The 15,219-nt window shown below is 33.2% G+C and overlaps 1 protein-coding gene across 1 annotated transcript in view; it reads left to right on the top strand.

Moving 5' to 3' along the window:
• timeout (circadian regulator timeout) overlaps positions 1–15,219 on the top strand; it is a 569,744-nt gene that overhangs the window by 519,934 nt on the left and 34,591 nt on the right. Inside the window, exons 12-16 of the mRNA XM_085954028.1 lie at positions 3,814–3,864; positions 4,505–4,577; positions 7,601–7,799; positions 8,446–8,597; positions 10,456–10,544. Coding sequence (XP_085810154.1) covers positions 3,814–3,864; positions 4,505–4,577; positions 7,601–7,799; positions 8,446–8,597; positions 10,456–10,544 — 564 coding nt within the window. The remainder of the gene's footprint in view (positions 1–3,813; positions 3,865–4,504; positions 4,578–7,600; positions 7,800–8,445; positions 8,598–10,455; positions 10,545–15,219) is intronic.

Raw genomic sequence — 15,219 nt, 5'->3', positions numbered from 1 at the left:
TAATCGTCATCATCAATTACGTTCGATCTACCGCTGCGTGAAGACCTTCTCTAGCTCTTTCAACGCATCTCGCTCCCTACCCAGCATCATGTTGCTCGACCCTGTTTCAGTGTCCATGTTTAGCGTTTTTTTTGTGATTTTTTTAGTTATCCACTCGCCGAGCGTCATTTTATTGTCATGGCTCCTAATTAATCACGTTATCTTATTTGCTATTTTACACTTTTATTTTTTCATTGTGATGCATACGCGTTATGACTAACAGGCACCTTCCCATACCGCACTGCTATTTACATACAGAAAACTCCCATACATATATAATCTGGATACTAAAGGTAAAGCGTTGGCAAAAAAAATGAAGGACTCCAAGCCAACCCACTCCGGCTTAGTCGAGCGTATCACGAGACACATTACGTTAGCGATGTGAGGCATCTGTACAGTTTTTTCGCCCGGGAGCAAATACCCAAGACTGAGGTTGCCACGCTTTGACTGACTTTATAGAGTTACTGTAAAGCAAAGTGCCTGAGAGAGAAAGACACATGGAAATTACATAAAAGAAAATGAATTTAGTTTAAATATAACAATAAACGAAGCTAGCAAAACGGACGGCAAAAATTATGTGAAGAGATCTTCACGGCACGCCAAGCGTTGACAGAATAAGTCAATGAGTCAATACGTCATGAACGCGAATTCGTAATATTTTATTCCAATAAACTCAGAATTTATTGTACGTATGTGGCATTATTTACGCGGGCAGGTGCGAATATATTGGCATAATTATACAAAAATGGTGGTAGAACAGAAACGCCAATTTTTCATATTCAGAATAAATTAGAGTTCATTTTTCCACCACATTTATATTATGTATTGATCTATTTGCGATATAACTTATTTTTATAAGGTATCTCAAATATCTATGGCAGGGTCGTTTACAGTGGCTCTTTTATTCTTCAGATACTACTGCCATCGGTAAGTAAATGCGTACATATGACGACTGATAATAATATTATCTACAATATAATAGTGCCTACTAACCCATCATGCCTCGTCCATGCTTCAACGGATATCTTCCGAAACACAGAACCTGATGTGACATTTCTGCAGTTTTATAGGTAGGTATGTCGTTATTAACGAGCAACTACCTTAGACTTAGATGTGCCATGTATTCAAGTGTTCTTAATGATTATTTATACTATACAGCTATAGTAGATTATATTATACAGCTCTATATGTCGAAAATATGACTATCCAGAGACAGTTAACCCTGCAGGTTTATTTTTGATACAGACACCTTTAATTACACCTGCAGCTTAGTTAAGCCGCCCAGGATCCGGATGCGGGTAGGCGGCCGAGGGCGGGCGAGGTAGGCGGATTCTCTTCATGCGGATAAGCGAGACTTATTAGCGACTTTTGTTATCTGCTGCCCTAAGGCTGGATCGCGTTGCAAAGGAGGACATCTTAACGATTTCAGACTCGAGAGTATAAGATACTTGGGTGGTGGAATATAATTGAATTATTAAAGTTGAAAATTTAGTTAAGTCACACTTTTTTTTATAAAAAACGTATACGTAAAGTACCATAGATAACTGCCATAAACATAAATACGAGCACTATTATAATATTAAAGACTATGTTGATGCCCCTCTACGTCTAGAAATAGTGTCTAACTTTATTTTATCGGTAAAAATTTCAAACACATTTATTTATTATTACTCTTAAACTCCACTTGAACTTAAGAATGTTTTCAGGTTTTGTGTTTTAATGGAAAACGCTCAGCCCGCCACAAGCATGTAACCAGAAAATACAAAGCTTGTAATCTCGTATATTTCCAGTGTTGAAAACAAAATTATTTAATGACTCAGTTAAATAGATACTAAATATTTTTTAAATCCATATTATGGCATTAATATTCCTCACTAATTCTGTGCGTAAAGTAAAGTGCGTCTGATTTAAGACGACAACGTAAGTACGATTGTGTGTCTGTGGTGTCTGAGGTGTCTTCAAAATTATGAATTTTGATCAAAATTTAGTTCTTTTGCACAACCGCCAGTTAAAATTAAATAAAATAAAAAACAAAAAAAAACAGGTCTAAATAAAGTATTCCAATGTGTGTAGGTACTGCAAAGTGTTTCTCGTCCAGTGGAAAACGCTCTTCCGGCCGGCAGTACTTTATTTGGAGAACGTTTAACGGAACGACGCGACACGTGATATCTTGTAGAAAATTTAGTTCTTTTTTTCAGAAGCTTTTACTGCCATCTATATTGGATCTCGAAAACATGAAGATCGTAGATGGTCTACGACGCTAATCCTCTGCGACTCTATGTACTTTACTGCCTTGTGTATATGTACACATTATATTGCCGTCGGTTGCTTGCGAGATTTTGCTTTTTGTCAATTTTATTTTCGATCGCCTTAGTACATAGATACTGATTGGGGATTGCAATCCTGACAACCGTGACATGGGAATGCACAATAGCAAGTAAAATGTTTTCCAAATTGTCGTATATGCTACCGGTAAAATGAATTTACACTAAAAAAGGTTATAGATTTTTTAGCTGTGTAGATCAGAGATGGCGACCCTTTATCTACCAGTAACTCAATTTGTCTGCAAAAACTATTGCAAAAAAATATTGGCATATCAGATAAATAAAATTAAAATAAAAATATATTAATGTTTTTACGCAATGGATTGTTATTCAAAAAAAAAAATATTGATGACGGTAAAATACGTACATTCTTGCGGGGATAGTTTAAAAATCCTTGTACTTATATACGAATCATAATTGAACACACATAATTTTAAAAAACACTTTTGAGAAAATATATTATAACCAATTGAAAAAATCTTTTTTGAAAAAAGTAAGACACCCTGCAGGAATCGAACTTGCATCTCTTGGGTTTACGCTCCATCCGCGCATTATCACTATGCTACGAGGTGACATACTAATTACGACAAACTTTAACTATTGGCCTTTTAATACCTACTACTACTTCAACCTACTACTTCAATTACTAACCGACGTCACGGATTTCTCCATTATTTTATGATGTAACTTACTCGAACTTGCTAATAATTTTTAATTGACGAATTTAATTCAACGAATAATAAATCTTGTTAATTATTCGTTGAATAAATGAAATAGTTAATTACGAATCATAATTGTTTATAATAATCTTTAAATTAAATGTATAATTTGAAATATATGTTTTACAATACATTTGTTTGTTTGTATAATATCTGCGCAACAATACCAAATGCATAGTTCTCAGTTATTTTTGTTTCTTGGAGAGCAATTGTACATGCAACTTATCGATAAAGTTCACTACCCGGATTGCTATGAATGTGGATTTATGTCCCATTTGGCATATTTTTTTCTGGGTTTTTTAATATTTGAGCTTATAGCGCCTGTACACGTGCATGTATTTGCTGGCACCGTTAGTGTGTAGATTAAACTATCGCGATAATAACTATTTACACAATATAAAAGTGCTAACTCTCGCAAATCTCATTCTTGAAGCGTAAGCGAGACGCGTCTATTGTACGAGTATGATGCCAATTTTGACTGGTTGTGTAAATTAGTATCATTATCGTTCTACTGCGCATGCGCATACGTCATGCATCGCGTGAAAATTCAACAAATTCTTCGATAATATGTACGTGTTTATATTTGCATTTTATCGTTATGGTCGCGACAATACATACTGCCGCCAGTAAATCCATGCACTTGTGAACGAGCTATTATACGTACTATAATAGTATGTATTGGGTAGTACTTAATCCAAATGTTCATGCTTTATTTATTTATCTCGTTTCAGACATCGGGACAAATGACCCGGAGGAAAGAAAGAGTGAAGAAGACGAGGAAGGTATGTTATTTTTTACAACGTTTTTAATAGTTTCTTGTTTGTCTGGTGGTTGTTTGTCCAGTACATATCTTGCAATTGATTTTTAACTAACTTCCCGACTAGCTAGACATTTGAAACTTTTAGAATATATCAGAACACGATGCCAATGCACTATTACAATACTTTTAGCCATCTTTAAACAGAATTGAATTCATTTTCAGTTAATTTTGTTTTGTATGGAAAGTTATTTCATAAAAATCCGTAAAAAGTAAAAGACTATTATTGGTTGCTAAGCAACTAGTCCTAGCAACTGAATTATTAAGTACGTCACTATGGAAATCAAAATGATATGTCAAAATGTATTTCAGTATTCTATATTTGTTTGTTTTTTATTTACTTCATATCAAGTACAAGTTTGAGCATATTGAGCATAATAATTCAACAGAAAAATTAAGAACGTTGTATATAAAAAGTTCTTTTTATCTTGTAATTATTATTAAAGTTGAACTTCGTGAATACCGTGCTAAATAATGGAATGTTGGCTTGTATGCTATTATTTTACGTCAACGTACATATTATATTAAATTAAAATAGCTTGCTATTCTGTAAATACACTTATATTTATTACGTGGTTTAGTTATGAAATCTTATTTTTTATCAGATGAAGAAGACGAGGAAGACCGTCCTGCACAAATAATGGAAGCTGATTTTGATTTCAAGGAATTTTCTAATCGGTATGTATTAAAATAATATGTATAAGCGGCGTAGCGGAATGATGAAGCATCCGATTATAGTTATAATACTCGAGGAAGTCTAGGATATTATATCCGAATATTATTTCAATCTGAAAACGTTTTTGTTCAGAAATTTTACAGTTTTTTAAACAAAAAATTAACTACATTTCAGCAATGAAAATGATCACCGTACAATAACATTCATCGGACGCGTATGACAATGTGGTTTTTTTTATTGTAATTTTGTCACTGACTTATTTTCTAGCTTATATTTATATGTTCCTTAAAAATTGACTAAAAAATCTTCACACGTTATTTAATTGTTTCGTTACTACGCCTCTACATGTAGGTACCAGTGGCGAAAGGTGGAGGTAGGCTGTTAAGATCCGCCATAAATAGTGTACACTAAACTTTGTCAGTCATACGTATTTGTTTTCATTGAAATACGACTACAATTATTTACAGATTGTATTGGTTTGTTTTTAAAATTCAATTAAACCCTGCGAAACCAAGCCATAATAAGTAATAGTCAAAAAATACTTGTCTATCTATAAAATATCTAAAATTATACAATTAAATCATACATAATATTAGATATTTTACAGATAGAATAATATTTTATATCTATTATAGTTTGGTTTAGGCAGGGCTGAATTTAAAAAAAATGAAAACCAACAATATGTGGAATATCAATAAAAAAGTGCACAATTTTTTCGTATCGCCCAAAATATACCAAAACTATTATGGTTTGCATAGGCAGGGTTTAATTGAATTTTAAAAACAACCGACACCATCTGTAAATAATTGTAGTCTCAGTTGAATACAAACAAATACGTATGACTAACAAAGTTTAATATGCACTATTTATGGCGGATCTTATCAGCCTACCTCCATCCTTCGCTACTGACATGTACCTAGTAACCTTACACTCCCCATTAAATACGACTCTAGATCTATGGAATTAGTTAGAAAAGAATATTTCTATTTTTTTTTAATTATAATATTTTACGAGTAGAAATAATATACTTTGTAAATTAATGAAAAACCTTTGGTTCTCAAACAATCTCAACGGAGATAATATTTTTACGACCACTTATTTTTGAACAAGAAAATCATTTAGTAAGTAATATTCTTTTATTACCCAATGCATCTTTGAAATAATAAAATTTTTCGTTTTACATAATACAGGTAGGTGGCAGTAAAATTCTCTGTTAACAAAATTTTTCTCTGAATGTTTCATATTATCGAGATTTTAGGGCTCGTAAAATATGTTTTGATATGACGGCGCTCCCGATGGATAGATAAAAATGATTAAAATTGACATCTTTATTGCCTTTCGCAGAGCAAATAACGCGGCATGGTGCCTGTTAATATTTCAATTCATCGAAAATTAAAATGTGATCAGCCATTATGGTGGCTTATTGCGGCGCCCCTGGAAACTTTTCGAATAATTCCGCCATTTATGCGCTAAAGTTTCCAGGGCAGACATTAATTAAGTGTTACCAACACAACTTTATGTATATTTTTAATTATTTTTTTAGTCGCCTTACATATTTATGAATTTATTTACTATCGAAAAATGTCCTATTTTTACTTTTCAACTACGTATATTAGCACATGCCACATTACATATCTATAAAAACCGCGAGGTTCGGCTAGAGAAAAAGGCATTCGTACGAACTTTTTGTATTTCAATTAAAGAAATATATAGGTTTTTGAATTGGTAACTACAGAAATGATCATTTTCACCGTCTTGGTGACCCTTCTTGAGTGTAAAATCGAAATATTGACATGCAGGTGATATTTTGCTTTGATTTCATATTTATTATTTGTTATCTATATCTACTTATAATACAACAATTAATCGACTAATAAATTTGCGGACGGAGAACGAGTGTGATGTTTGCTACAAATAAATCTGCAATTTGAATTGATCTGCGACTAATTTAATCATCAGTAATAGTAATCTTTGTATAGTTGCACTTTCATATTATTTTGACTCCATCGTTTTCCTTGATAATAAATTACCTCTTATCATAATATGAAAATTAAAAGTGTATAGTATACTATTTAGATTGCTTTAAATGCCTACTTATATCTACTACAGATTCTTTTGAAGATTTTTATGAACATCCTTTTTATAATTAAATAATATTACTTGAATGGTATATTAAATATATGTAAATATAATTACTTCTTACTAATTTAACAATTTTAAATATTGTCTCATTGTAATTAGCGTTGACTTGATAGACTTAACCCACCCTTGTTGACGTGTTATTTTCTTACATGAGTATATTGTTAGCATATCTAATTTTTCACTTTGTCATATGTTATACCTAATATATCAGTAGCGAAGAACGGAGGGAGGCTGTTAAGATCCGCCATAAATAGCGCACGTTACACTTTTTAGTCATACATATTTGTTTTTATTTAACTAAGCTACAATGTACATATGGTATTAGTTAGTTTTTAAAAATCAATTTAACGCTCCTGAAAACCAAACCATAATAAATATGTTTTGTGGTATATTTTGGACGATACGACAGAATTGTGCACACTTTTTCATTTATACTTATTTGTTTTCGTTGGATTAACAATACATAAAATTACACATACTCGTGGTTCATTTTTTTAATTGTTAATTCATATGAAAAATAATATTCTATCTATATAATATTCAAAGTTATGTATGATTTAATTGATATACTAATCAATAAGATAATATTTTATTGATAGACTAGTATTTTTTTACAATTATCTTTTATGGCTTGGTTTCGCTGGGCTTAATTGAAATTTAAAAACTAACCATCACCATATATCTGTAAACTATAGTCTTATTTCAATGAAAACAAATACGTATGACTGACAAAGTTTAGTTTGCACCGTTTATAGCGGATCTTAACAGCCTACCTCCACCCTTCGCCACTCAATTATATATATATATATATATATATATATATATATATTAAATCTACTACCCTGAAGACGCGACCTTCTAACCTCTTCATATGTTTTTCCAGTTTTGCAAACCCGAAGGTGATCAGGGGGTGCGCTTTGTTGCTGCAGCACTTCGACAGGAACTCGTCTTATTCCAATCACTGTGCAATAAAAATGTTGCATAGAGTCGCATGGGACTGCAAGTTCTCTTCCATGCTCTTCCAGGCCAGTCTGTTTAGAACTTTCCAGAAGATATTGGACTCCAAAAATAGTCAGCATAAGGTAATACGTCTTAACATTTGAGTGTAAATGTTCTGCAATGTATACGAAATATTTCTCATTGTGGATTGATTTAATTTTAGCATCTTTCACCAAGATTTTTTTGTATTTTTTCACCTAATAATACACCTAGATACAATTATTTGCACCCGCGTATGCTTTATATAAATACGAAGCCGTGGGTTACAGGCTCTAACCAAGGGCTGGTCATAAAATGCATGCTATTTTTTCAATGTGAATTTGATTAAGTGCCTACACATTTTTTTCAGTTAATATGTTTGTTTAATCTAACTGCTAGACCCGACTAGTTAAGACTACGCAAATGAATAGTCAACAACTGATTCTCGTTAAAAAGTCTATTAAAATCTTTATCCTGAAAAATCCATATAATATGCTCTGCATTTGGACGATACCGGATAAAATACTCACTTTACGTCATTTTTATGGATCTCAATTTACAGGTTTTAATCATCTAAGAGTACTTCGAATCATCCGGCATTCGAGTATCCAATGAACGTAGTTATAGAACAGAAAATCGTTTAATATTGTATAGACACCTTGTACGAAAAAGCAAGGGCATGGTTATTAATATTTTTAAAAAAATGTATAGAATTAGACTCGAGTATCTCAAATTAGTTTATCTCTCCAGGAACTGCAGAAATTCGCTGTTTTCATCATAAGAAATTTCACTGAAGTAGCCACTAAGAACCCAAAAGCTTTTATGGAAACACTATTCTGGAAGACAAGTGGGGATGCTTACGAGGTGGAAAATGGATATACAGATATGGACAACTTCAACAAGTTAGTATTTTTATTGCTATTTATTACTTTGGATATTTGAATATTTGGCATATATTAGTATCAAGAATGTAGGTGCAATTATAAGTACTTACCTACTACTATTTTACACAAATTGTTTATACAATTATTATCCATTTACACAATCACAAAATTTGAATTTAGTTTATAAGTTTCAATTATAACACAAATAAATCGAGACACTCGACGTGACAAAACCAGACAAACGCGTAAATACCTATTAGAACTCGAACACTAGTACCTATTCCTGGACTTGAGACTGACGTCAACTCGATATAAGTCACATACTCTACTGGAACTAAAACTTGTCAGTTGTCTCCATTTCTGTCCACTATACTATACTATAATTTGTTCACTATACCAACTTTACAACTGGGGAAAAAGAGAGAGCTATGACGTCAATGATACTTGAGTGTATCACGGCTCGACATACGTGTATTATGCAATTTCGCTCGCGCGCATTTAATGTCAATAGTTTTGAAAGTTTACCAACTAGCGAGTCGCGATGCCGATGATCTCATCGCATGCATTCTAATAAGTTTATTGGGCCACACGTACTGAGTAGGTATGGGTAGTTGCATCCGAGACTTGCGTACACAAACTGGTGACAGTATTTCCAGCTCACCTCTAGTATTATATACCTCTATGTACCGGAAAACAAACGCATACCTTGACAACCTCTGAAAGATAGCCCGTAAACTGGACATGTGAATTGCAGGACACGGCAGTGAATGGATGAAATCAAAACACAATAACGAGAAGATGAAAATACTATTTAATTATATGTGTTTTCTTCATTAATATCTAGCCATTTAAATTGCGTTGAAATGAGGGTAGGTACCTATATTTTCCAAAATGCAATTTTATATATTTTACCCCGTGTGATCCTATTATTAACGAAGACCCTAAATTTAATATATATCATGTAGTCTGTTTCCTTTTTCGCAAGTCGACCCAATAAATTGATAAAGGCTCCATATTATGTTGTGTCGCTTACAGATGCCGGGATTCAGCGATAAATCGGTCCCTGTAAAGTTATATTCTTTTCATTTTTATTATTGTCGTAAGAATTTTCTATATTTCCTGAAATTGAAACGAAAATAATAAATAAATTGTCGTAATGTTTCATTTCAGTACATATTATGTAGGTACACACTGTACTAATAATTTAGTGTTTCGTGGCTTACAATAAATTTCGTTTAAAATACTTAATATCGAATTTTGTATAGGCTGATTATTATTTAATTCATTATTGAACATTATGATTTTGTGAATATTAAAAGTATATAATGGGCAAAATCCAGCCATACAGTGATACACCTAAAACATTTCCTCCGTTCCGAAAACTAACACAAGGTACCTAAACCTGGGGGCTGCTGGACTACTAGATTAAAATCTTCGTGACAACGCAACGCAACACATGTCACCGGGAAGTATGGAGAGGCCTTTAGCCAACAGTGGATCGATACAGGCTCATGACAATATTTATCGTCGTATTAATTACAATGAGAAAAGGGAAAACAAGTTTGTGTATTTAATCACAGAATACAATAATAGTGGATATACAGTGTTGCAGATGGCGCAAGCATCATCTGTAAGATTCGATACCTTGTATCTATTTTGTATTGAAAGAATTTGTGCGTGAGACCTTTTTTTATGTATCTACACTCAAAAAAACACTATCATGTCAAAAACATCGATATTTGATATTTCTTTCATATAGAAATAATTGTATCGATGCTTTTTGAGTATAGTTAGTGATAGCACATAATATTATACAGATGAGTAAAGTCAGATGTGAATTAGTAATCCTAAATTATTTTATTATTTCTATTCTCAGGAAATCTAAATCCATGTGGACTGAAGAACAGGAAGAAGAGCTCAGGAAACTTTACATGGAAAATCAAACGAATCCTACTACTGAAATGGGTATGTAATTAAACCATTCCTAAGTTATGTCTTTATTATTTTTTCATGAATCGTCATATTATTTACCGTTTAGTCAGTCATTTGTTTATATAGAATCAGATAATGCGATTAGCTTTTTTGACGACAACTCATATCTTCTAAATATTGTTAAAACAAACTGATGCCTACCTATGTTTTACTTTTATGTCGTACAAATGCTACTCTTTTGCCATTATTTATATCTATGTAGTTATTTTATTAGTACCTACGATCAGTTTCTATTTCATCCTTATTATAAAACCCCCCTCATAATCAGTAATACAAAGGCGTTCTGTCAATTTTCTTTTCGTAATCATCATGACTGAGGATCGTGATCACTCCCGAAAAGGTACTGTGACATTCTGGATGAACCTTCTTGAGTTTTCCTTCCTCTGCTATCGGTGTATATTTTGCTAATTTAAAAAAAATCTTTTTGATGAATCTTTTCTATAAAATACAATTCATGGTTCAGTTCAGTGAAACGGCATATAATTTTCAACTATAGGCGCGACGAAATTTTGGACTCGCTGGCACTCAGAGACCGAATGTCGAGGTGTGAATACGTCAATTTGTTACGTGTTGGCGACGGGGGTATTAATTCTTAAATCGTCTAAAGATGACTAAAACCGTTACCCATTTACTTTAATAAGAAAATATGTCAATGAATATATTATTATTGTTACTAATAGAACAATAAACAGAATATTAATAGGACGCATGTTGGACTTATATGACAAAATATATATTTCGTTCGGCATGCGTCATTTGCACCCGCGACCTGCAATCCGCGTATCGCCTAGCCACGATTTTTTTAGACCATGCCTCAACTGAGGTATAGCCTTAATGTATTTCGTAACTATCGTCAAATAGCTCGAAAGTATTTTGTTTTGTAGTTTTCTGAAAACTCTTATTTTAATCGTCACTTCTATGCATTGTTTATTTAGGTTCGCATTAATGCTGATTACAATACAATGATTGCTCATCTTTTATGTATTGTTACTTACGTATATTTGCGTCTAGCTTCGCTTCGCAAAATATTATGAAGTTTTCGCATTTCTTATCTTATACATAATTCAACGAAGCAAATGTTAATCGCCAACAATAATAGTCGGGCGATAACAGTTCAACTTTGCCGAAAGGATCGCGTCTCTATTTATTCTGTACAAGGTTAAAAGGGTTCGGCCTTAGGTTGCTTGATCGGCAAGGATACGGCAGCAGAATGAATTGACGAAATCTCTCTGTGTCCGATTTACATTTCATTGATATATACTCAGCCGCACATACAAAATCTCAATATCAAAGTAGATACGTTAGCTGGACCATAATAGGTCAAGGACACGGACGCCAATTCGTAATATCTTAAACAATGATATGTTGCAATTGTCGAATTAGAACGTGTCCGGTAACTTGTACGTTTGCAGTTCGTCGTATCTCACTTCACCATGAAATATTGTATCGAAAATATATGTCCATATATTAATACTTTGGACGCGGAAGACGCACACGGCGCGTAATGACCAGGCGGCCGATCGATGTAATTAACGTGCATTTTAAAGGGGGCAATTAAAATCTCATTATCTATTCAGCAGCGAAAGCGTTAAAGACCGTCCAACCTCTTTGGGTCGTATAGTACTGACATAAAATTCATGTCTAAATAAAACACGGTTCTTGTCGATTTACACTTACAGGAAGCCAGCTGCAATCATATTTGAAAATAGCCGATTTACTGGATTATTTGTTAGGTTGGGTTTTCATTCTTGAATTCATAATTCTTGAACTTTGCCAAAATCAGCTATGGAAATTGAATTAGTGTTCATATTGAATCTAATACAATTAGAGACCGTATAGTATACGTCCATCTTTTTCCGATAAGAAAGCTCACGGCGAACTGTGCCACGGTTGTGCACATTTTTGTTTTGTTTTGAATTCATAAGGCTCTCTGCGAGTAAGAAATACATATAATTTAAATAAAGATTCCATGTAACTAAACCCTCAGAGATCAAATAAAATATGAACATATCCGTAAAATTTGCGTAGTTGGTTCTTTGGTCAAATGGGGAAGATAAGGAAGAAAATTCTGAAATGCACAATGAAGAAGACGAACTAGAAGCACGCTAAATGTCGTCGTCAAGACATTCCTCTCGAACTATTAAATTATTGAAGGAGTCAAACTTCCATATCATCTCAATAAAACAGACCTGTCGAAAACAAGAGTAAGAAAGATAATACAATATTTTTCCACTAAGAAAATTGATAGTTAACACCAGCGTTTGTTAACACACCAGCGTTCGAAATGGCTCGAAAACGCTCGACAATTTTACTAAAATATTAACATAGTTATCTAATTTTATGTGTATTTTATAAAAATAAGTCTGGTTGATTTTTATTATATGGCATTTGTAGCTCAGACGGTCAATTTAATATTTTCACGAGACAAAGCAATAATCTTTGGAATTTTATGAACCGGAACAGCGCTCCGATCCGTTTCCAGTATTCTATCCGACTGAGTTTTAGGTATGCTTGCTGTACTATACTGTAGCTTTAAATTTAGATGGATTCTTTATTTAGCCACATATTATACGCGGCGTAAATGGAAACTCTGCCATTCCTGGTGGTGTTGGCTTGTGTCTCTCTGATAATTATCTTAGGAATCGAGAGCATCCGTTGTTTGTTCTCCCAGGTGCAGAACTAACCTGCCATTTGTAATGCCAATTGGGAGGGCAATAACTATGTTTAATGAAATTGCTTCGGATATTGATATATTCCACTTACGTGAAGGTGAATTTAGGTGGACGTTGTTTTATAAGTTTTTAAGATAGTGTCTATCAACATAGTTCACTCTGCGTGCTTTTATCTACTTTTATTTTTGTTATTTTATTTTTCATTTAATACTTATTGTATTATTAACTCACATTGCTCTGTATTTTTATTTTAAAAATTGTTAACACTTTTTTTATGTCATGCCGCGAACGCTTTGAATTTATAAATTGTTATGTTCATTATGTAAAATAAATTAATTTGAATTTGAATCTCGAGCCCTGATTAACACCATCATGCACCAAGTGATTAATAACATTTATCACATTTTTCGGGTTTCTTCAGTATGTGCCATAGTATGTTTTGTCAGTAAAACCTTTCGGTCGTGTATGAGCAAACATCGGAATATGTAAATAAGTTTTCACTGTGTAATATATTACGTAACAATATAATTAACATATCAATTTTGTATAGCCTTAATTTAGAACTCACGGCCGAAGGGACTTAAGACGAGATTTTAATTCTGCTGCACGATTGGCTCATGATAATCATAATAAAATACAGTAATAGATATTCAATTAGGTACGGAATGTTCGTAATATAATAATACGGCCAAATACTGTATAAATACACCGATAGCGCTGCATCCTATTTTTTCAATTCTGTCGGCATGGGTTTGGTTCGACCATCTCCTTGGAAAATCCTTACGCTGCATTCTTTCCTCATGAATAGCTTTGAATAAACTTCTCTTTTGAATTGGCTCTATTTATGTTGACACAATTCCTCGATATTTCTTATAAAATATACATGTTAAATTCTTTTCTTCCATACAGCGTATACAATTTTCTATATCAAACGCTCGGAAAATCAATAAGTCCAACTTTTATATTTTCCATTCTACGTAATATTATATGATACACATTTGGTACGTAGGTACTTTTTATAATACAAAATCGTATAGTAAGACTAATAAGTAAATAATATTCTTTTGTGGTGTCTAGTCGTCATCATCAACACAGTGCTGGATAAATGTCTCTTCAAGCTAATTCAATTATAATATGTCTGCAAACTCGTATTTACGAAAATACCTTGTATTAGATTACTATTTCCTCTTCTTTAACTTCCCTTTCCTGTAGGAAATCTGATCATCAGACTTTTGTAAGAAATGATACTTGTATATTGCGGTATTTTGCCTGTGGCATTTCAAATGTAAATTAAACATCTCTTCTATAATCGAGACAAGTTTGAGTACAAGACAGAGGTCGATCAGGTGCTACATTATATCCTCATTGGAATATATTATAATGGACCATCAGAAAACCGTAGGCTTTCGAAATGTGGCTGTATCGACGTATTATGAGGATTTGTAGATCTGATCACGTTACCAGTGAGGATGTGAGTCAATAATTCAAAGGAATTAATATCTTCCATTAAACAAACTTATTTGAGCAACAAATGCGTTGATAATAAGAGATTCACGCAACCTCTTTGAGTGAATTAAATTCAACGGCTTTGGTGAGCGGATACGACTAGCCCGAGATAGCGGAATGTACCGTAATTTGGTCGCCAACCCTCCATAGAAGACAGCTGCAAGGGATGAAGAAATATATCGTTCGGTCGACTCACCACTTTCTATTTCTTTTCATCCCATTTTTCGATGCTTATGATCATGGCCCCCACAAGGGGGGCTGAAAGGCCTAGCCTGGAAGCCCGAGCTCAAGAGGGGCCCGGCGAGATAAGTGAGATAAACACACATCACAAATTTGCTTTAAAAAAGTCGCATGCGGCGCTATTTTCCTTCAAATAATGTTATTATTTAAAATGATGTGGTTGTACAATACAATTTTTAATTGTGTATCAATACTCGTCAACTCCATAATTCAAATGGATACAGAAAACA

The sequence above is a fragment of the Rhyacophila brunnea genome, unplaced genomic scaffold, assembly GCF_057557595.1.
Source record: "Rhyacophila brunnea isolate RB1 unplaced genomic scaffold, BYU_Rbru_1.0 scaffold_10, whole genome shotgun sequence".
Taxonomy (NCBI): Eukaryota; Metazoa; Arthropoda; class Insecta; order Trichoptera; family Rhyacophilidae; genus Rhyacophila; species Rhyacophila brunnea.
Note: the sequence above shows the minus strand (reverse complement) of the source record. Positions and strands in the feature narration are given on the sequence as shown.